The 22,375-nt window shown below is 35.5% G+C and overlaps 1 protein-coding gene across 1 annotated transcript; it reads left to right on the top strand.

The window, feature by feature from the left end:
- Positions 1-69: 69 nt before the first annotated feature.
- kif5c (kinesin family member 5C) lies at positions 70-22,350 on the top strand. Its single transcript, XM_051905282.1, has 27 exons — positions 70-168; positions 405-601; positions 5,997-6,084; positions 6,188-6,261; positions 6,798-6,902; positions 7,650-7,698; positions 7,803-7,858; positions 7,949-8,036; positions 8,177-8,301; positions 8,603-8,707; positions 8,887-9,035; positions 9,154-9,302; positions 11,177-11,343; positions 11,440-11,508; positions 13,324-13,530; positions 13,621-13,764; positions 14,299-14,487; positions 14,727-14,844; positions 14,989-15,065; positions 15,770-15,879; positions 16,059-16,160; positions 17,018-17,078; positions 17,219-17,290; positions 18,189-18,293; positions 19,144-19,360; positions 19,586-19,758; positions 20,321-22,350. The coding sequence occupies exons 2-26, from the start codon at positions 476-478 to the stop codon at positions 19,744-19,746; spliced, it is 2,913 nt and encodes a 970-aa protein (XP_051761242.1). The 5' UTR covers positions 70-168; positions 405-475; the 3' UTR covers positions 19,747-19,758; positions 20,321-22,350.
- The last annotated feature ends 25 nt before the right edge of the window (positions 22,351-22,375 follow it).

Below are 22,375 nucleotides of genomic sequence, written 5' to 3'. Positions count from 1 at the left end.
TTCCAGTCCCTGTTGCAGTCATGGGCAGCTCTGCTGAGAGGCGCTGTTGTACAGCAGATCGAAGCGCGTGTGGAAGGAGCGGCCAGTCACACGGTCCGCCGTCAGTCAGAGCGCGTGGAGCCGCAGAAGGTGGAACTGTCCAGTGCTGATGCTCTTCGAACGCTCAAGGTGCTCTCGGCTTTAGCTCCTAACAGCCACCACTAACGACAATAACATTGTTGTTAAGTGATTATATGATATGTTACGCTATATTTAAAACGGTGTCCAGGAGTTGTATATTTTATCTGAGATTGTTTTCAGTTTCAAAGCTTGTTTCTCCCAGCCAATGGGAATGGACCGTACGGGCTGAACGGCTGCCAAGCATCGAGACATTTTGATTGTTTGATTGATGCATTCCTCTGCAGACTGCTGGGTGGACGACCAGATCTGCTGACCGGAGAGAAAGTTTCGTTTGATAAAATCGGTATCATACACGATGGTGGATGCAGCTGAATGTTGTGTGAAGGTGATGTGCCGATTCAGGCCACTTAACGAGTCGGAAATCACCAGAGGTGACAAATACATACCGAAATTCAAAGGAGAAGACACCGTGGTGATAGCGGTAAGATGGCTTTAGACTCTACAGATGTTATTAAGACGGACAGAAAGTCCCTAAATCTTTTTCTGACGATCTCATTTTCTTTATTTGTGCAATAGGTAGTTATATATGATGTAACTTTAGATAAATATAGCCTATCACTCTATTGTGACTCATTAATGTGATCATTTCATATCTGTCTGGGTGAATCATACTCCGATGGCTGGAAGTCAGGACTTGCTCGTACAACGTTTTTTTTTTTCTTTTCTTTTCTTTTCTTTTCTTTAGACAGTCAAAAATATAATTTGCCAAGCAAAATCTTTTTTATTTGAATAATTATTATTTATATTGCAGTAAGCATTATAGCATCGAACATGCTTTCTTTTGTTTTACTTAAGCGAATTTGTTTTTAATTTTATAGTTTTAATCATAAACATTATAGGATTGGCTACATAGATCTATTGAACATTCATTTAATTGCCCAAAAATATACAGGACAGTATGGGGTATGTTGTCACAACTGAACCGGATATTAAATAACCTTCTAGATGCTTTTCAGCAAAATTTAAAAGGTAATAAAGTTACATTATGAAACACAAAACAAACCATTTTAAAGGTAATGTACAAAAATGTCAAACATTATTAACAAATATAACAAATATTATATTTAATAAATTGCACATTATATAAAATACATGTGGCAATTTGCCAAGAACCTGGCATTAATGATAAAAAAACATTGTCCAGAAATCACAATTCAACATTTCAATTTCAATTTATCTTAATTATATAGTTATATATATATAGAGAGAGAGAGAGCAGTAATATTGAAATTTTATTTTGGCGGACATAATTCAAAAAAATATTCTCACACTCATTGTTTTCATGTCTCACCACAATAACTTTGTTTAGTACTTTAATATCATCATTTTCTTAATGGCCACCAGTTGTGCCAGGTTTTTGTAATAATAATTTAGAATGGCAAGTCATTTCTCACATTTCATGTAATTTCATTTGTCTAATTCAATTTCACACTTGAAAAAATTCTTGCTGAATGAATTTATGAATGCAGATGTAGAGTGCTTGTCGGCCATGTGCAAGGCTTTTACTTTTAGGGTTGGAAGTGTTTGTGGTTACTTCGGAAGATACATCCTTATTATGGGTCAGAGCCTTCATTTATCTTTTAATAACACATTTTGGTAGTGGGATTAAATTAAAGAGCATTTGATACCTGGAATGCAGAGTCTGAAGGACTGTGTTTGTGTGGGTGTGTGACATGCTATAAATAAGCTGGAGTGTCAACACAGTAAGATACTGATGGTTTTTATGTTTTACAGTAAACCTCCAGAAATCCCTTGTGCAAACACAATAGCCCATATTATCCGACCCATTGAAATGGTAATCAGCATTACCATGCCTAATCTGCCCACAAAATCGAGCGTAGCAGGTATTAGACTTCTGCTTCTAATGTAAATTCTCTTTAATGGTGCCCTGCAGGCTCTGCGCAGCCGGATGGTCCTAATGCCAGACATTCAGCTTTAGGATACAAGTGTGATTTTGAATAGAGATCTGGTTAATATATGTACATTTATTACTGTCAACGTTAAACTACCTGCATCTCATTAGTGACTGTTGTTTAGTAGTGAATCTGTTTGTGTGGTGTCACAGAAAGACTAATCTTAGCTTTAACGCAACAGATTGGAAACGGTCAATAAAATCAAATTCATCTGTGGGGGAAGGGCGAATTTCACACCTCCTCCCCCAATAGCTCTGATGAGCTAGAAATAAAATGAAATGAATATCTATCTATCTATCTATCTATCTGTCTGTATTTAATTTATGAAACTTATTTTGCAAGAAAACTTTATATTATGCAAAAGAATATTTGGTCATTTAAGAATCTTGAATATATCAACTTATGCACCTTGAAATTCAATTTTAATTAAATTTTAATATTATTGATTAAAATGTATTCATATAATATGGACTTAAAATGTGAAAAATAATTGAGTATTTATAATAATTAGTAAAATTATTATAGTTTTATAATCAGTGGCATAATATTATTATTTGTTATTAATATATATTGTTTTTTACTCACTAATTCAACAATAAATTCAGCAACTTAGCAAAAATTTTAAAGATAGCCTTACATCAATATTCCATAAAAAGTTAAATATGTTAATTAAGAAAATAATTTATCTTATAATATAATTATTTCTTTAAATATTTATTAGTTATTTAAAAAATAAACAAAAGTGAGTAAAGAGATTAAATGGTTTGTGTATAAACTCCTTAAATGACTGCAGGGAGATTTATAGGACAGTTTGTGACAGTGAGAAATCGCTAATCATTTGCAACATGTCAATAACAGGCTGGATTTGATGTTTTTGCTTTATGAGGGTTGTCTGGTCAGCAGTGTTTAATAAGGGTGGAAACGTCTTATTATATGTGCAAGGCCACAAAGAGGCCCAGGGCTCCTGCAACTAATTTACGTTGCCGTAGTGACAGAGGTGCCATTTGAGGGGCCAGGGCTGGCAGGGAGCGCTTAGGCTGATTTAGTGGAATATTTAAGCAAGTCCACAGAGGATTGGGACAATCTTGTTTGACACGCGCATAGTCACATTCATGTTGCTTGTATAAACCATTTTAGTTGCCTGTATTTCTTATTGACATCACCTTATGCACCACCTGGAAACACATTTACTGCATTATTAGATGTATTTGTGATGCGCATAGTTGATTTGAATACTGCATGTAGTCAGCTAATTCTATTCTACGAACTCATCTGAAATGGACAGGAAAAGATGCATTATCCTTTCAAGCATTTCTTCAGGAAGTAGACAATATAGGTTTTTGATTGAAGCTGGTAAAATACTGAGCGCTCTTGGAAAAGCCTTGATGGTCCCCAGATAGTGCATAAATTATTGACTTAAAGAATGCATTGTCCTAAACACGTGCTTTTATATACAGCCTGTGTTTGTGTTTCTAAAGGATATTGTTCAGACTGCGGCACATGGATGAAAATCATATGCAAGATTTAGTGTACATGTCTTTGTCTACTTTTACAAAGTTTCATCTGAGATATTTGCTATTAACTAAATATATGATACTTTTAAAAGCATATCTGCATTTTGACCACAGTTTTCCATTAATAATTATTTTTATTATAATTATTTTTAATATTACAGAAACTAATTACATTTGCATAAGAGTATTTGTCACAGAAAAGATTGCTAAAAGAAAGGAGAGAGATGGAAGGAAGAGATTATTGTCATCACTCCTTCCTAGCAATCATGTTATTCTCCTCCACTATTGGCCAGGAGACAGGTGCTGACTGTCAGCCAATCAGTGCATTTCTTTCCGGGTGAGATGTAGTTTCCGTGGTGACGGTCTGGGTTTGAGCAACAGCTCTCATTTGTGTCTCAGTGGGGTTGCTTGACCCCTACCTGCTTAATCAAACAGGCAGACAGAGAAATCATGTGTCTGTGTGAACGCTGCAGTACTGGTGTCTGCATGTGATGTCTTACACAGATAATCAACAGGGCAAATGCATGCCAGGGATATTTCGGATATTTAATTTAATCTGTTTTAGGTCACCTGGTCCGTATTTTAGACTTATTGATGTGAAAGTAAGGCATAGAATAGATCTGGAACTGTGTGGGTCTCAGGTCTCTCCCTCCCTCCCTTTCTTTTGTGATCATGTTTTATTGCTGCTATTGAGGTGGGATACGGGCGAGGTTAGGACAGGTTTGGTGGTATGATTAGGTTTAAGGGTAGGTTAAGGTGTAAGGGAAGAGTCAACAGTTAATTATAGATGTAATTACAGAAGTTAATAATTACAGCTGTAATTACATGCAGGCATGTTTGTATAATGTAATGTGTACATACACAATGAATGCATTGTATCAAATGAATTATTTAAATGTTGGTAGTTAAAGGCACTTAAAATAAAGTGGGACCCAGAATGCTAATGGTAAATATTGTATCTTGGTTAGCTGATTTTGTACTATATGTACAGTAAAAGACAGAAACATCCTAAAATAACTATCCAGCTAACTATTACTTATTTAAATGTTTTTGTCTAAACAAAAGTTCAACCATAGTGTTTAAACAAAAATGATAGATTATCTTTAAAAACTAAAAAGCAGAAATATAATACAAAATTGTAACAATTTTAGAGGTAAATTAAAGATATGATACATGTAAATACACAAAAATATGTATGAAAAAAAAGAATGGCAGAGTAACAATCAAAAACTGTATAGGAGAAAGTATTTCTGTGCTACAATTCGAACAGAATTGCAAAAGCTTTTGTAGTAATGACTGTTTGCAAACAAATTTCCAACACTTTTCCTAGCTTAGCATTAGTAACTTATAGGCCCGGTTTCACAGACAAGGCTTAGATTAAGCCAGGATTAGGCCTTAGTTTAATTAGGACATTTAAGTAGCTTTTATAAACAGTTCTTGAAAAAAAACATTACTGATGTGCATCTTGAGACAAAACAATGGCACTGACATATTTAAAGATATGTCAGTGCAAGTTGCTTTCAGTTAAAACAGCTAAAACATGCATTTTAGTCTGGGATTAGGTTTAAGCCTTGCCTGTGAAACCGGGCAATAGTTTTCATAATTGTTAAAAATATTCCACTGCACATAGTTATTATTTCTCATTGCACAGCAGTTTCAAAGTCTCCAGATCTTAGCAGCAGGTTCAGGCTTCAGCTCAGAGAATCAAAACAAAAGCGAGGGATTTGTTGGGGCTCAATAAGATTGACTGGCAGTTGGGGGATGGGCTGTATTCATCACAAGGTCCCTCTTATTTTTCTCTTTAACAATGTATACCACTGAAATCCTCTGGGGATCTTCATAAATAGCCGTTAGTAGAATCTGTGCAGCGTCAGCAAAGGAAAGAAGCGCTTGGTCCATTTATGAGACTGACCTCTTGTTGCAATAATAGAATAATTCACAAATGAATATGATATATAATGAAATCAAACTTATTTATCTGTATTTGGCTAAAATAATAGAAATATAAGAGACTTTTCCAATTTAAATCTCACTGATAAACATCCAGCTTTTATCATTTAGCATTTAGTTGTTTAATAGAGTTAGTATTCGTAAACACTGAATGTGTGAATGTAGCCCTAGTATCTATTCTTCGTTCCTCCATGTGTGTTGTTATGAAACATTTGGAGCAATTGTCAATTTCAGCAAAATAAGGAGGTCTGATTTACTCATTCACATTCACAAACACTTACAATACATTTCATCTACAAGTTTGGCATCTTTTATTGTTAGGTAAAGTTTAAAACTAAATATTAATGATATTTTCTATCAGAGATACCTTTTGAACCATTTTACTTATTAAGAGCTGTTCATTACTCGTATCTTGAGTCTAATCTGTTTGTCTTTTTAGGGCAAGCCTTATATCTTTGACCGAGTCCTTCCTCCGAACACGACACAAGAACAAGTATATGATGCCTGTGCCAAACAGATTGTTAAAGGTTGTATATATGTATAGTTACATGAACAAGTAAAGGTTAAATTATACAAACCTGGAAAGAAATGAAAATGTTTGAAAGTTGAAACATGAATCTTGTATTTTAGATGTGCTGGGTGGCTATAATGGGACCATCTTTGCTTATGGCCAAACCTCATCTGGAAAGACTCACACTATGGAGGTAAGGCAGAAAACTATTATATCATATAACAATTTGTATCAAGTTCACACATTTTTATAGTTCAATAATTAAATAACCTTTCAGCACATGTACGGTGAGAAAGTCACTGTGCTCAATCACAAAATTCTCTAGATGAATATCTCTCAGCATCTTTCATGAAATGACTGAAATGCCAAACTGCTGCAACAGCTGAAAAATGCCACTTGACTGCAGGCGTTGCCCTGGAAACAGCCTGCGCTTTCAGCAAGCGTTTTGAATATAAAGTCAATAAATTCTGTTATTTGAAAAATGTTTCTGAAAATGAATCACTTTTTAACCACTGAAAGGTGCAAATTAGCATGCCAAACAGGATGTCCTCATACATCCCTCAGAGGGAATACTGATATCCTTAAAAATCACATTACACACATATAGTACAGAAGATGGAGACAGAAATACTACAATGCAGATTAGTTATTACAGTACATAAGTTACACCAGCTGGCAGAAATAAAGTGCCAATATTTGCTTTAATTGTCCTCTACAACATGCACACAGGGCCAGCTTCATAACCCCCAGCTGATGGGCATCATCCCTCGCATCGCCCAGGACATCTTTGACCACATCTACTCTATGGATGAGAACCTGGAGTTCCATATCAAGGTATGGACCCTTTTCACACGCTGTGATGACGCATTTCCACGGTTAACATTTTTTATTATATTTTCACTTTATATTTCACAAAATTGAATGTACAGTTAAAAGACTATACTTTGTTATATTACTTTGGCATTACATTTCAGAAAAGTAGTTAACGCTGCTGTGTGAGCGTTTCTAACACAACGGCTGAGAGAGTGATGGCAAATGAGTGACGGTCTCTATATTTTTTTTTTCCTCTTTTAAAAAGTCATAGAAATGCTATCATAATTATTTTTCATTTGCTAGCAATTGGATCAAATGGGAGTGCATAAATTATATTTGTTGTAATTTCCATTCACCACTATAGAAGTTTACCCAACTATGACAACTTTCACTTCTGAGAACCCTGGAAATGTGAAAAAAGGTCCATTAGGAGCGGAAATTAAATCTGCTTGTGTATGTTCACATGTGAAACCATCAACTGTTATATTGTTTTTAATAATACACACATATTAATAAATAGAAAAAAATAAATTAAGCTTAAATGTCTAGAAAAATGATATATTAGAATGTATCTCTGATATTAATTGATATACAGTATATTCAGTTATAGTATGTTAATAAAGTATTGGACTGTTTGATATCATGACCATTAATATAGAACTAAATCAATTAGTTTCAAAGTACAAAGTCACTTTTTAAATGTATTAATATTTTGTTGCATAATTCTTTATTTTTTCAAAACAATTAACGGCCACCCATTTATCACAGGTCTCTTATTTTGAAATCTACCTGGACAAAATCAGAGACTTGCTTGATGGTGAGATAAAAACAATCACTCTCTTGATGCTTTTAAAAAATAATATTAATTTTTTTTTCTTTCTTTCATGGTATAAATTTAATTTTTGTTGTCTAATCCTAAAGTTTCCAAAACCAACCTGGCTGTACATGAGGATAAGAACCGGGTGCCCTTTGTCAAGGTAGGACAGATGCACAATACAGTGTTTTTCAGTCACAGGTATGAAGCAAGCACTTCTTTGATGTGTCTTTTGATGCTGTTCCATTGCCAGGGTTGCACAGAGCGTTTTGTGTCCAGTCCAGAGGATGTCATGGATGTGATCGACGAGGGTAAATCCAATCGTCATGTGGCTGTCACAAGTGAGTCACTATTTAACCTCATTTCCCTGATATAATACATCACATTCTGAATCAAACATAACTAATATACAGTGCTGTTATCTTGTGTTACACTGTTTTTACCCTAACACACGGTCCTCTGATGTTACATTGTGTTACAGACATGAATGAGCACAGCTCCCGCAGTCACAGCATTTTCCTCATTAATATTAAGCAGGAGAATGTGGAGACAGAGAAGAAATTGAGTGGAAAACTGTACCTGGTGGATCTTGCAGGAAGTGAAAAGGCATGTTTTTATTGATTTATTGGTTCTTTCGGTTTTTGTCTTTGTTTTTGTTTCGCAAAATCTAGTATCTTTATCTACAAGTATATATATATATATATATATATAATATTATTGTTTTGTTTTTTTTTAAATCCTGAAAGTCTTTTGTATTCCACTATATATTATCAGTAATTATGGTTTGTGGAATTATAGTTCAGAAACCCTGACAGAGTCATAATAAATCTACAAAATAGATTTGAGAATGATATAATATCTCCACACTCTCTCTTCACCTCTCTGTGTCTCTCTCTGTCTCTCACAGGTCAGTAAAACTGGAGCAGAAGGATCTGTGTTGGACGAGGCTAAAAATATCAATAAGTCTCTCTCTGCTCTGGGGAACGTCATCTCAGCCCTGGCTGAAGGAACCGTAAGTGCTCAACCGGTCTCATCTACCCAGATGTTTTTTTCTTCCACTTCCTCTCTTTTCTCTGAAATGCTAATCATCTTCTGTATATAATCTAGGCCATGTGTTCACTTCACACAGTACAAAGCAATAAGTTTGCTTTATATATTATTTATTGTCTTGCCCTATCTTTCTCATTACAGAAAACCCATGTGCCCTACAGAGATAGTAAAATGACCAGGATCCTTCAGGACTCTTTGGGTGGGAACTGCAGAACCACCATCGTCATCTGCTGCTCTCCCTCTGTATTTAATGAGGCTGAGACCAAATCCACTCTCATGTTCGGTCAGAGGTGAAGCCATTTTAGAATATTTCTCCTAAAATTAATAAAGTCTGAAATTCAGCGCTGCGGTAAATTTGCAACAAATATGTGCATATGCAAATAATTTCAACCGTACTCTTTCACACAGAGCCAAAACCATCAAAAACACAGTTTCTGTGAACATGGAGCTCACAGCTGAGGAATGGAAGAAGAAATATGAGAAAGAGAAAGAGAAGACCAGAGGTCTGAAAATCATCATCCAGCGGCTAGAAAATGAGCTCAAACGATGGCGAAAAGGTAAAGAGAGAAGACAGAGAACACACACAGCCGCTGCAAATGATAAAACACCAATTTGCTGTTACAGACTGAAAAATATTTAACTGATTAGAAAGTTCAATGTTTATATGAGTTCAACGTTTAATAGTTTTATTATTATATATTATTGTTTATCAGGACACTGAGAAACATTTCACTGGAATGATGCTTGACATTTGAAGTGGTTGCTTTGAAAATACTGTAATGGTTGAGAAGATGCATATTATTTGGTTTTCTGCAGAGGCCAGTTGATTTTTGATGTAATTGTCCTAACAAAAGCTTTGTTTTCCCGATTTGAGTTCTGAAATTGACCCCTACGATGAGAGGAGCCAGTTATTTCTTCCTCCTCTGTTTGTTTAAGACTTATTAAGGTTAAAGCCAGTTTTTGTTTTTGAGTAGAATAATGATGTTTCCAAAGAGAAAATGAAGTTATTCAATAGTATATGTAAATATATTGTTATATTGATGGAAACTTGACACAGATTGGCCTTCATGTTAACCATGTGTGTACTGATGACAAGAACCCACAATAATTGACCATGATAAATACCAATTAGCACTAATTATTCAGACTGTGGAGGGGAAACACATAATGACTCTAAACAGAAGGCCTGTCATAAAGTGAATGCATGTTTGCTACAAAGCACTAATGTATATAGCTGAATATATTCATTTTCAGTTGCATATTCAGCTTCAGACCTCAGTCTTTACTTTATTTCTCCTTCTATGAATCCTGAGATGTTTTTATCATTCTCTCAGTTTCACTTTCTCTCTCATGCATCCACATGAATAGGTTTTTATTTCTTTGTCAGTGTTATCAGCTCCCTCCACCTCTACTCCACAATAAAACACAGAGCTGAGTTGAAGATTTCTCTCTCATCTCAGATTTATAAAGCCTAGAGAATAACTGTCGCTCTCTGACTCTTTGAGCAGCTGTTCTTTCATTTATATCCAGTCAGTGTTTCTTATCATCAGGTTTGCAGGGCTGTTTCCTGAATGCCTTGTTCTTTTTATTAGTTAAGGAACCAGTGCTATTTTATTTAAAATTTTATTTTATTTTATTTTATTTTATTATTTATTTATTTATTTATTTTATTTTATTTTTTTATTTTATTCCAGTCAGTGTTTATGTCAAGTCAGTGTTTCTTATCATCAGGTTTCCAGGACTGTTTCCTGAATGCCTTTTTCTTTTTATTAGTTAAAGGGATAGTTCACCCAAAAATGAAAATTCTGTCATCATTTACTCCCCCTCAGGTTGTTCCAAACCTGTATAAATTTCTTTGTTCTGCTGAACACGAAGGAAAATATTTTGAAGAAAGTTTGTAACCAGGCCACTTTGTGGCACCATTGACTTCCATAGTAGGAAAAAAATCTACTATGGAAGTCAATGGTGCCCCAGAACTGTTCAGTTCCCCACATTCTTCAAAATATCTTCCTTTGTGCTCAGCAGAACAAAGAAATTTATACAGGTTTGAAACAACTTGAGGGTGAATAAATGATGACAGAATTTTCATTTTTGGGTGAACTATCCCTTTAAGGAACCAGTGCTATTTTATTTTATTTTATTTTATTTTATTTTATTTTATTTTAATTAATTAATTTATTTATTTATTTATTTTTTTTATTATTATTTTATTTTATGCCAGTCAGTGTTTATGTCAAGTCAGTGTTTCTTATCATCAGGTTTCCAGGACTGTTTCCTGAATGCCTTTTTCTTTTTATTAGTTAAGGAACCAGTCCTATTTTATTTTATTATATTTAATTTTTTTATCCAAAGCCTTATGAAAATTAATAAAAGGGTACTTTTTTACTGCTGCATTTGTGTCGGACTGACATATTCACTTCTTTGTCTTCAGGTGAGACTGTACCTGTTGATGAGCAGCACAGCAATAAAGAATCAAAGAATTCAGAAGTCGCTCCCATAATTGACACTTCAGCTCCGCCCCCTGAGCCTCTTTCTGATTCAGAGAAAACCCAGTATGAGGAGCTGATCAATGACCTATATCAGCAGCTAGACGACAAGGTGATAAATACCTCTCACACGCTGTTAGAAATGTGCATCAGGAAGTGCAAGCCTCACAATTCAGTCCTTCCTCTCTCTTTCCCTCTTTCACCACAGGATGATGAGATCAACCAGCACAGTCAGCTGGCAGAGAACCTGAAGCAGCAGATGGTGGATCAGGATGAGGTGAGCTCAGCTCAATAGTGGCAATATAAAGCTGAACACTCATGCCCTCTACAATTTATGATGTCACATATGTCTTCCCATGATGCTTTGCCTAAAATGGATCTGAAATTGAAACTAGAAAGAGCCATGGAACAGCTTTACCTTATTAAACATGCATAGGCGATGGAATATGTTTATCCAAACAAGTGCTTGAGGTAATTATTAGTTTAAAATAATTTATGTTTCCTGTTGAGCTCTATCATCTCACTGCCTATACCATCAGGTGCAAAGAGTATCTCTCATGCGGCAGCAAAGCAAAATTGCTACTAATTATACAGGTGGAAATGAAAAACATTTAAATATAAATGTTCCCATGGAAACAGTTCTGCAGTATCTCTCTTCTCCTCTTTTGAAACACTTGGACATACCTTTGTATTACCATATTTCTGCATCTGTATCAGTTTTGCTGTTTATTTTAATGAAATCTTACTGAACAGCATTACAGTGACCACATATGTTCTTCTTATGAACTGTTAACTGATACCTTTTACTTCCATGTGAGGAAATAATGCAGAGCTGAATTTTCAGCATCATTACTCCAGTCTTCAGTGTCACATGATCCTTCAGAAATCATTCTAATAAGCTGATTTGTGATGTTTCTGAAGAAACAATTCTTATTATTCTAAATGTTGAAAACGGTTGTGCTGCTTAATATTTTTGTGGAAACCATGACACATTTTTTCTGGATTCTACGATGAATAGAAAGTTCAATAGAATAGCGTTTATTTAAAATAGAAACTTTTGTAACAATGTAAAATCATTACTTTCACTTTTGACCAGTTTAATGTATCCTTGCTGAATAAAAGTTTTAAAGGGTTAGTTCACCCAAAAATGAAAATTATGTCATTAATTACTCACCCTCATGTCGTTCCACACCTGAAAGACTTTTGTTCATCTTCGGAACACAAATTAAGATATTTTTGATAAAATCCGAGAGGTATATGACTCGTCCATGGACAGCAATATAATCACCACTTCCAAGGTCCAGAAAGGTACTAAAGACATCGTTAAAACCGTCAGCATGACTGCAGTGGTTCAACCTTAATTTTATGAAGCGACGAGAATACTTTTTGTGCGCAAAAACAAAAAAATAATGACTTTATTCAACAATCTCTTCTCCCTGTCATTATCCTTACGAAGGTGACACAGAAAGCACAGTGAAGACTTCCGTTTTTATGTCCGAATGCCGGCTCAGTATTGGCCAAAGCTGATCACATGAGCAGCACGACGCATACGTGTGATGCTGACGCAGGAGCCAACCAATAATGAGTCAGCATTCTAACGTAGAACCTAGAAGTGCTGAACGTAAACAACATATGAGAACAACACAGAAGAGAAGATATTGTTAAATAAAGTACTTACTTTTGTTTTGTTTTTGCGCAGAAAAAGTATTCTCATCAGTTAATTAAGGTTGAACCACTGCAGTCATGTTGACTTTTTTAACAATGTCTTTAGTACCTTTCTGGACCTTGAAAGTGGTTGTTAAATTGCTGTCTATGGATGAGTCATATACCTCTCGGATTTCATCAAAAATATCTTAATTTGTGTTCTGAAGATGAACGAAGGTCTTACGGGTGTGGAACGACATGAGGGCAAGTAATTAATGACAGAATTTTCATTTTTGGGTGAACTAACTCTTTAATTAAAAAAAATATATTTCTGACTCCAAACATTTTAATGGAAGTGTATATACTAATGACATCCACAAAGAAGCAGGAATTCAACAGTCCTCCAACTAACATAAGTGTGTGACTTCCCCATTCTGCACCCACACAGTTACTGGCATCCACACGGCGTGACTATGAGAAGATCCAGGATGATCTGAGCCGTTTGCAGCATGAGAACGAGGCAGCAAAAGAGGAGGTGAAGGAGGTGCTCCAGGCCTTAGAGGAGCTAGCGGTGAACTATGACCAGAAAAGCCATGAGGTGGAGGAGAGAGGCAAAACAAACCAACAGCTCTCAGAGGAGCTTGTACAAAAGAGTGTAAGTACAATGAAGAGAATAGAAAGAGATATCAGGAAAAGCTCATATGACTAAAGAATGCATTGATTTTTTCCTGTTATTGTCCTCTAGGCCGCTCTGGCTGGTGTGGAGAGGGATCTGTCTGCCCTGCAGGAACTCAGTGGACATCACAAAAAGAGATCAGCAGAGATCCTCGGTTTATTGCTCCGGGACCTCAGTGAGATTGGCAGTGTTATTGCCTTGAATGACCACAAGGTAAGAATACACACCTTCATAAAGAAAGTTTAACTGCACAACACAAAAGCCCAAGAATAATGGGCTTATTTACTTACAAAAATATGTATTTTTAGTATTCTGAGTGCATTATACTTCCTTTTTTATATATTTTTTTGTAAATTGCTCCTCAATTTTCATCATTGTCAAGAATACACACCTTACAAACACATACAATACACCAAACATATGTGTATATATGTGGATATTTACATAAAGCGTTTAAAATATACGCTGTATATATACACTATTGTTCAAAAGTTTTTTTTTGTTTTTTTTTAAAGAAGTCTCTTATGCTCACCAAAGCTGCCTTTATTTGAACAATATTTAATTCAATTAATTTAATAAATACCATGATATTTTTAGGATTATTTGATGCATAGAAAGTTCAAAAGAACAATGTAACAATGTAAAAGTCTTACTGTCTCTTTTCATGACAAAGCTAATTCAAATACTAAATGAATGGAAATAGACTGAGATCTACGCTGTTTGTTTGGTTTCTCTCTTTTTATTCAGATGACAGAGATGAACGGAGGAATGGAGGAGGAATTCACCATGGCACGGCTCTTCATCAGTAAAATGAAGTCAGAAGTGAAGTCTCTGGTCAACCGCAGTAAACAGCTTGAGAGCACACAGACAGACACAGTGCGCAAAATGCAGGCCAACGAGAAGGAGCTAGCTTCCTGCCAGCTCCTGATCTCTCAGGTATACATGGCTCCCTCTAGTGGTGATTCTAGAGCCCTGTATGGGTGATTCTTCCCTTTCATAATGTCCCTTTGGATGGTTTTAAAGGTTTAGAAGGTTTTAAAGGATGCATTATTATTGCTTTAAACATTTATTCTGAAAACAAATGTAACCGTCAGGAGTCTTTATGGTTTATCAGGAGGACCAGATGTTGGTATGTTTGTCATTTCTGAGTGTGTGCTTGCTTTTAATGCACCTAGCATCAGGCAAAGATCAAATCCCTCACAGACTACATGCAGAACATGGAACAGAAGAAGAGACAGCTAGAGGAAAGCCACGACTCACTAATGGAGGAGCTCGCTAAACTACACGCACAAGGTGTACACGAACTACATTGCATTGTTTTACAAAATAATATTTTCTCATTTTGATCTAGAACAAGCACAACATGTTTCTTTGACAGTGATTTCATTGTATGTTTGAAAGAATCTAACTGTTTTTATTTGTTTTTATTTCATACAGAAAAGATGCATGAGGTGTCAGTCATGGATAAGGAAAAGGAACACATGAGCAGGATGCAGGACGCTGAGGAGATGAAGGTGATGAACACAAACACATTTGTCAGATAGACTTAAAGGGATAGTTCACCCAAAAATGAAAATTCTGTCATCATTTACTCCCCCTCAAGTTGTTCCAAACCTTTATACATTTCTTTGTTCTGCTGAACACAAAGGAAGATATTTTGAAGAAAGTTTGTAACCAGGCCACTTTGGGGCACCATTGACTTCCATAGTAGGAAAAAAAATACTATGGAAGTCAATGGTGCCCCAGAATTGTTCAGTTTCCCACATTCTTCAAAATATCTTCTTTTGTGTTCAACAGAACAAAGAAATTCATACAGGTTTGGAACAACTTGAGGGTGAGTAAATGATGACAGAATTTTCATTTTTGGGTGAACTATCCCTTTAAATTCATGCCATAGGTTGACTTAAAGTTGTCAGGTGGAAACAAGCAGAGCAATGTCATTGAGGAACCAACCAATGAATGGCTTACTTACAGTTCTTTCTGCATATTAAACTAGGATAGAAGAAAGTATTTAAGGATATTTTAAGCTATATAGATACTATAAAAGGCCAATTTTGCTGCATAAAATAAGAAAATTTTCTATTATTGAAATCTATTGTTAAATGTATAACACTCTACACAAAATTACCCTTGAAGATCCACACAGACACTGCCATATAAGTGCCATTTATATTCATATGAGCTGAAATATGTATATTCTCTGTGTATCTGCGTGTAGAAAGCCCTGGAACAGCAGATGGAAAGCCACAGAGAGGCTCATCAGAAACAGCTCTCGCGTCTGCGAGATGAGATTGAAGAGAAACAGAGGATCTTGGATGAGCTTAAGGAGTAAGAGCTTAATCTCACTAATCATGGTCACTTCAATAGTTAAATATTATTAATATGATAGTATTAATTTGGATTTTTTGTGAAAGGCTTTTTTTTTTCAATTCATCTGATTGTGACTGGCATTAGTCAAAATTAATACTCATCAATTTATTCAATAAAATCCTGTTATCTGATGTCAGTGTGAACCAGGCTCTTCAGCTTGAAAAGAAGCAGCTCCTGTCTGGCTATGAAAAGCTCAAACAGGAGGATCAGAAGAAGGACGAAAGATTGCAGAAGCTTGTGTGAGTCGACTGCTTATATTGTTTAGGGGAGATTAAAGGTGCAGTAAGGGATTTCTGAGGAACACTGTTGATATTTGAAATTAACTCAAACAACACATCCCTCCCTTCGTTGCTCCTCCCCCAAAATGCACAAATACACAACGTTTTGGATTAATAAACCTAAAAATATATATAAATAACTGCAGAAAGGCCACACTGCAGATAGATATGCATTTCACCCGTCTGCAAATCAAATTAAATCGGCTAAATTGCCTGTGCGAGCAAGCTTTAACATCGATGCACCAAAAAAACAATCAAAAATTAATTTACAGAATTGAATTGGAACAGAATATACTGTTCTAATAAATAAAAATAATAATAATAATAAAAAAAGAAATAGTCATAATCAAGTCACAAGTGCAAAATGCCTAAAGTGCACAGGGAACATATATTCAAAACGCAAGCCACAAATAGTTAAATTAGATAACCCAGAGTGATCAATAAATAAATTAAAATTAAAGAAATGATTAAAATAACAAAAGTATATCCAGAATTGTCACCTTTGTCTTTTTAACTGCAGAGATAATAAACGCTAAACTGGAGTGGTAGTCTTTTTAGCTAAACATTCACAGCATCCAAAAATCAAATTAGAAACGGCTGAAATGTTTTGAAATCACTTACCTATCTGATCTGAAAAAAATCCAGTCTTTCACACGATCTGCCTGTGTCCGTTTGAGTCTTTTCAAATAGTGCGCTAGTCAGCTCGTTAATGCTGGCCGGCAGAAGCACGCCGCAGTGTTAGGCAAGCATTTGTAGCTCTGTGCTATTTAATAAATATACATTTTGATCAAATTTGTTATCACTTTTGTTTTAATTAGTTTGCTGAATGAAAAGAGGGAGCAAGCCAAAGAAGATCTCAAAGGTCTGGAAGAGACTGTGGTAAGATTTCAATACCCAGCATTCCCTGAGTTTGTCTTTGAGTCTCTCTCTGAGTAGTTCACCTTGAACATGTATAGCTGTTGTTTTTATATGTAGTAGTTTTTTTAGATCACTGTTCATGCTTTTCTCTCTTCCACAAGGCCAAAGAGCTCCAGACTCTCCAAAACCTGCGTAAGCTGTTCATCCAGGACATCAATAGTCGCATTGGGCGAGTGAGTATCCAAAACAAATAATTTCCCTTCATTTATGAGTTTACTTTTTTCATCTTGACTTTGTGATATAGTATTCTCTCACCGACAGCTGCCTGCTACTGTTTTTAATGATGCAAAACTAGACAATGTTAAGGAAAGACCTTAAGGCAATCATTGTTGTTGTTTTTTTTTGTTGTTTTTTTATGCACTGGCCAATTTTGACATTTTGGGCTATTTTGCTTCCAAAACATGTGTTCTTTCAGACTTGTGGATAGAAAATATCCAAATACACATTCCAGTTTTTATTTTTTACATGTTATCTATAGATTTTCTATATCTAGAGATTACTAGCATCTGTAGATTTCAATTATAATACATAACTTTAAAGGCTTTTTGTCATGCACTGAGCCAGAAATCTCCATTCAATTACACCAAACTTTCCACTTTTATTCCTATCTATAGTCAAAAGGCTTTTGCAAAGGGGTTTGTTCATATATAATTTGCCTGATTTGTACATTTTATTTTTAAAACATGATGGAAATCTGTTGTTTTTGACAATACATTGACAAAATGATGACAGTATTTTTTTTTATTTATGGAGTAATGAAAAGAGATATCCAAAATCACCTCTGTAAAAACCTTTAGCTCTAGTATGTCAATAAAAATAAAACAAGAATTCTAAACTCTGCTTGGCTTTGTCCAATTTTCAGATTTCTGTTCTGGAGATGTATGCAAATGAGTGCAAATTTTATTTGAGAATGTATTATTTGCATATTTAAACATAACCTTTCAGAAAAATTGCAATAAAAAAACATTTTCTTAATTTACTGTGATTAAATCAACTGGGGGAAGTATGGTGATATCAGTATTAGTTAAAATTTGTATTCACCTGTGGTTCAAATACATTTCTGTTTTGTAGAGTATGGAGTTGGACACTGATGAATCTGGGGGAAGTCTGGCACAAAAACAGAAAATAATTTTCCTGGAGAACAACCTGGAACAGCTCACTAAAGTCCACAAGCAGGTTTTTGCAATAATATAATATATAAGTAAGCAATAAGGTACTCGAGGCTGTGCTGTATCGTGAAGAAGTCATAGCTGAAGAGCGTTGTTAGGCACAACGCGTGACTTATTCACGATACAGCACTAGCCTCGAGTACCTTATTGCTTTTATCAAACGGTTACCACACAATACAAATATTAAAGCCAAAAATATGTATCAATGCAACTTTCATGAAGTAAAATCACTAAAAGCCTTCCTTCCGCTGGAAAAAATAGTCCCTGACCGTGAACAGCAACAGAAGTTACATTATTACGCCATTAGATGGCGGCAAAGACTGTCTTTATGAGTGTGTCAGTCAGTAGCGAAGACTTTTACATTGAAAAGACTGAATTGTTGTGAACACGGAACAAGACGCAACTGACAAATGCTTTGACTAGCAACTGTCAGTCACGGGAAAACCCCTTAAATGTTAAAAGGACAAGATAATACATCGGACATTTAAATAGATTTTTTTTATTATGAACATAGGACTGACCTGAAGGAAATGCTAAATCTGAATGCAGGTAATAAACTCACTCACTCAATCTCTTTCTCACAATACTCTTCTAGTTTTACATAATACAGTAAGCTTCATTGAACAATATCAATAAGAACAAACATTGTTTACGTTGCTAAGAGTGGTTGCTAAGGGTGTTGTGTAGTGATACACAGAACCGTTGGGTGAAGCGGTCATAGCTGTGTTTTATCGTGAATAAAACACAGCTATTGACCAATCAGAATCAAGGACAGGAACTAACTGTTTTATAATATAATATAATAGTAATTCTGACTGTAGTTATCTATTTTCTGCAATTTCTTTATATATCTGTAGCTGGTACGTGATAATGCAGACTTAAGATGTGAGCTGCCCAAACTGGAGAAGCGCCTGCGTGCAACTGCTGAGCGTGTGAAGATCCTGGAGTCTGCTCTGAGAGAGGCCAAAGAAAGTGCCATGAGAGACCGTAAGAAGTACCAGCAGGAGGTGGACCGTATCAAGGAGGTCATCCAAGCCAAGAATCAGGCGAGGAGGAACCACATTGCACAGATCGGTCAGAGCTGCTTCTTCTTCAGTTTTCAATGTTGCATTATATCCAGTAGAGGACGCCACATACTCAATAGTACCACATTGTCTCCTGTTACCTGATGACCAAATACTCTCATGCATTGCTGCATATGTCTCCTATATATTATGCATACTAATTTATTTTAGATTCTATCTGTAAGTTAAAAGTATTTTAATTACATTTCATTTTGAACCATGCTGTTTCTTGTAGCTAAGCCTATTCGTGCTGGACATCATCACCCAGTGGCTTCTGCCTCACCGGGCCACGGTGTCAGAGGGGGTGTCCCAAGCCCACGACGACACCACCAGCACCAACCACAGCACCACCAACAGCAGCAGCAGCAGCAGCAGTACCATCACAGGAACAAGTGAAAAACATACCACGTAAGTTTGTTTTAAACAGCCTTTTGTTGCTTTTTCTGCTACAATGATATGTATTGCTTCATTTTTTTTTTAAGTTATGGAGTCATGTTCCTTCAGATGCATGTTTTTTCTTCTTAATTTGACTTAATAAGCTGTTGTGATTCTGTTTGGCTTAATGTCGAAATTAATGGGTCAGTGCTGATTAGGTTTCAGCAGCATGTGATGCATTTGAGAAAGTGCAAGTGACTAGTTGGAAAGTTGCGGTGTAACATTAGTTACTGTGCCAACTGTTTGACAAAGATGGAGCGACATGGTTATAATAGATACAAAAGATCTGTGCCCGAATGCTTGGGAAAGTCAGTGAACAGTGTCTTGTGCCATCTGGCATTCATTGAAATGTTGTCAGAGTTTATGGATCTATTTCAGGGTGGGTCACTTTTGTTTACCTAGTCATGAACTTTCTTCATGTTTTGGGCGGCAAGAATGTTGGCAATATAATGTTTAGGGTGCTGAAATGTTTACTAATTTTTCCTGACAGGATTCCTTGCAACATGGTGTGTCTAATTTTTTACACTTCCAACAGGGTACAAAAAATGACAAGTTCGATACCTGTCAGCGCATCTTTCCATTACAGCTGTGTGGCAACAAGAAGACGTCTTTTTCCAATGCAGTGTTTTCCATTTGCTGAGGGGAAAGAAAGAGCTACTGTCATCTTTTACGAAGACTTTTCAAGTTTACTTCCTGTCCTTACCATGACCTCCATGCATTCATCCTGTTTAAGTCAACTCCCTTCTTCCCTCCGTTTATTCATCAGCCCTGAATAGAGATGTGAGATCTGTGGACTCATCAATGAATAAACAAACCCAGACCCACACACTAAGACTAAAGGATATTGTCTTTTGAACAGATAGAAGAGCTATTTCATTGCGACTTTTTCTCTTTTCTTCTTCCTCTCTTTGGCTATTTTCTGCCCTGATTCGCTTTGTATTTGAAAAAGTCTTCGGTGTTGGAATTACATTCTGATTACAGTAATTCAGCTCGTCTTTCATCACATATGCCAGGTTAGTTTCCATAGTAGGAAGTTTTGAAAGATGAAAAGTTGTCACAAAAATCAGCATTGGTAGTTTTTACAACCTCAGGAGTAACAGAGCCTTTCTGTGGTTCTTTTAATTGGCACTAATTCTTTCAGTATTAATGGCCATTGAGAACATGCAGTGACATGACTGGAATGTAGTTTAGGAACACACACGTTGCTTCAAGCTTAATTTGTCATGATTTATAATAACTGATATTACTGGATGTTAATTTTTATATTAATTTATTTTTGTATACATTAAGTATTGGAATTGCATTTACTTGCATATTGTCTTTTTTAGATTATTTTAAGTTCCTCACATTAGAACCAGGTCATCATGTGTACATGTTTTTATACAGATATCGGTGCTTCGAAAATATTCTTTACTGTAATTTATACCGTAAGGTGCTCTGGAGCAAACTACAACGGTAAAACATCAGTAGTAATACCACATCAGTGGTAAAAACCTGGAATCATTTCTTTGTCGTTTATTCTTGTTACTTAAACTGACCTGTTTTAAAGGGCATGAAATGCAATCATTTAAAGAAAGCCAAAGGCAGACATTAGAGCTTCACATATGAATAGATCAGATACGTTTAAGAAAGCAAATGTGGAGAGATTTTACAGCTGATTGTTTATTTGCTATTTATGTGCTCAATTAATTTCATTTTGTTTATTTTTATATCATTTTATCATTATTTATTATTCTTGATGTCATTAAAATATGAAAGATGAAGGATGCATGCTATCATGCAATAGCTATTTACAATCCTTTGCTAATATAAAAAATGTTGCCTATTAACTGTCTGGTGTTAATTGTCTTTAGTAAGCTTTTGAGTCTATGTGCTCAGCTTTGTTTCTTATCACTTGTTACTACATCAGTACATGAAAATGTTAATATGATGAAAACAAAATCTTGTTCAGTTTACTGTAAAGACTGACCAACTCCATGATAAGTGTTGCGAGCACTTTCTTGCGCTCTCTTGTGGGATGTTGTGAACTGACAAAGAAAAACATACAATTACTGAAATTCATCTTCGGTTCCATTTGAGGATCTCCCCTGGCAAATGAACTTTGTTCATCACTGAAATAATTAGTTTTTCCTCTTTAGAAGATCGTCTAATGTAAAGTACACAAAGCACATAACTTAACAAGGTCTAGTGTTTTTGTATGTCCTTGGACTGTTTTTCCATGTAGCTCTATGGTGGTGAGTTACTGTACTGCACACAGAGACCTCTTAAAAATGTGTTTGTCTTCAGGTTCTTGTTCACAAGTGTTTCAAAAGTTTCTGAAATGTGCTATGAACTTTACCTCAGCAGTGTATGGAGCATCTGAAAATGAGATCAGAGAACATGGAATGAACTTCAGTTGCTTTGTAGGAGAAGGAAGTGCCACAACATGGATATGAAATGGTTGCTAATGTTTGTTCCAAGATATCACGCAAGCAAACGTGTTATGGATAACAGGGTTTCAGCTACAGAGTGTGACACTTATTTATCAGATATTGGTGTGGAATAAATAAAAGTTTACTAAATGTATCTTTCATCAGGTTTGTCTTTTTCT

Source organism: Ctenopharyngodon idella, chromosome 9, assembly GCF_019924925.1.
Source record: "Ctenopharyngodon idella isolate HZGC_01 chromosome 9, HZGC01, whole genome shotgun sequence".
In the NCBI taxonomy this organism is placed as follows: Eukaryota; Metazoa; Chordata; class Actinopteri; order Cypriniformes; family Xenocyprididae; genus Ctenopharyngodon; species Ctenopharyngodon idella.
This window is presented reverse-complemented; position numbering and strand designations above follow the sequence as displayed.

What these genes read in the sequence shown, in the direction of transcription:
- kif5c (XM_051905282.1), top strand. Translation starts at nt 476, where the DNA reads ATGGTGGATGCAGCTGAATGTTGTGTGAAGGTGATGTGCCGATTCAGG. An exon ending in ACCGGGTGCCCTTTGTCAAG is followed by an intron (nt 7,859 to 7,948) that starts GTAGGACAGATG and finishes TTCCATTGCCAG; the next exon opens with GGTTGCACAGAGCGTTTTGT. An exon ending in AAGGTCTGGAAGAGACTGTG is followed by an intron (nt 17,079 to 17,218) that starts GTAAGATTTCAA and finishes CTCTTCCACAAG; the next exon opens with GCCAAAGAGCTCCAGACTCT.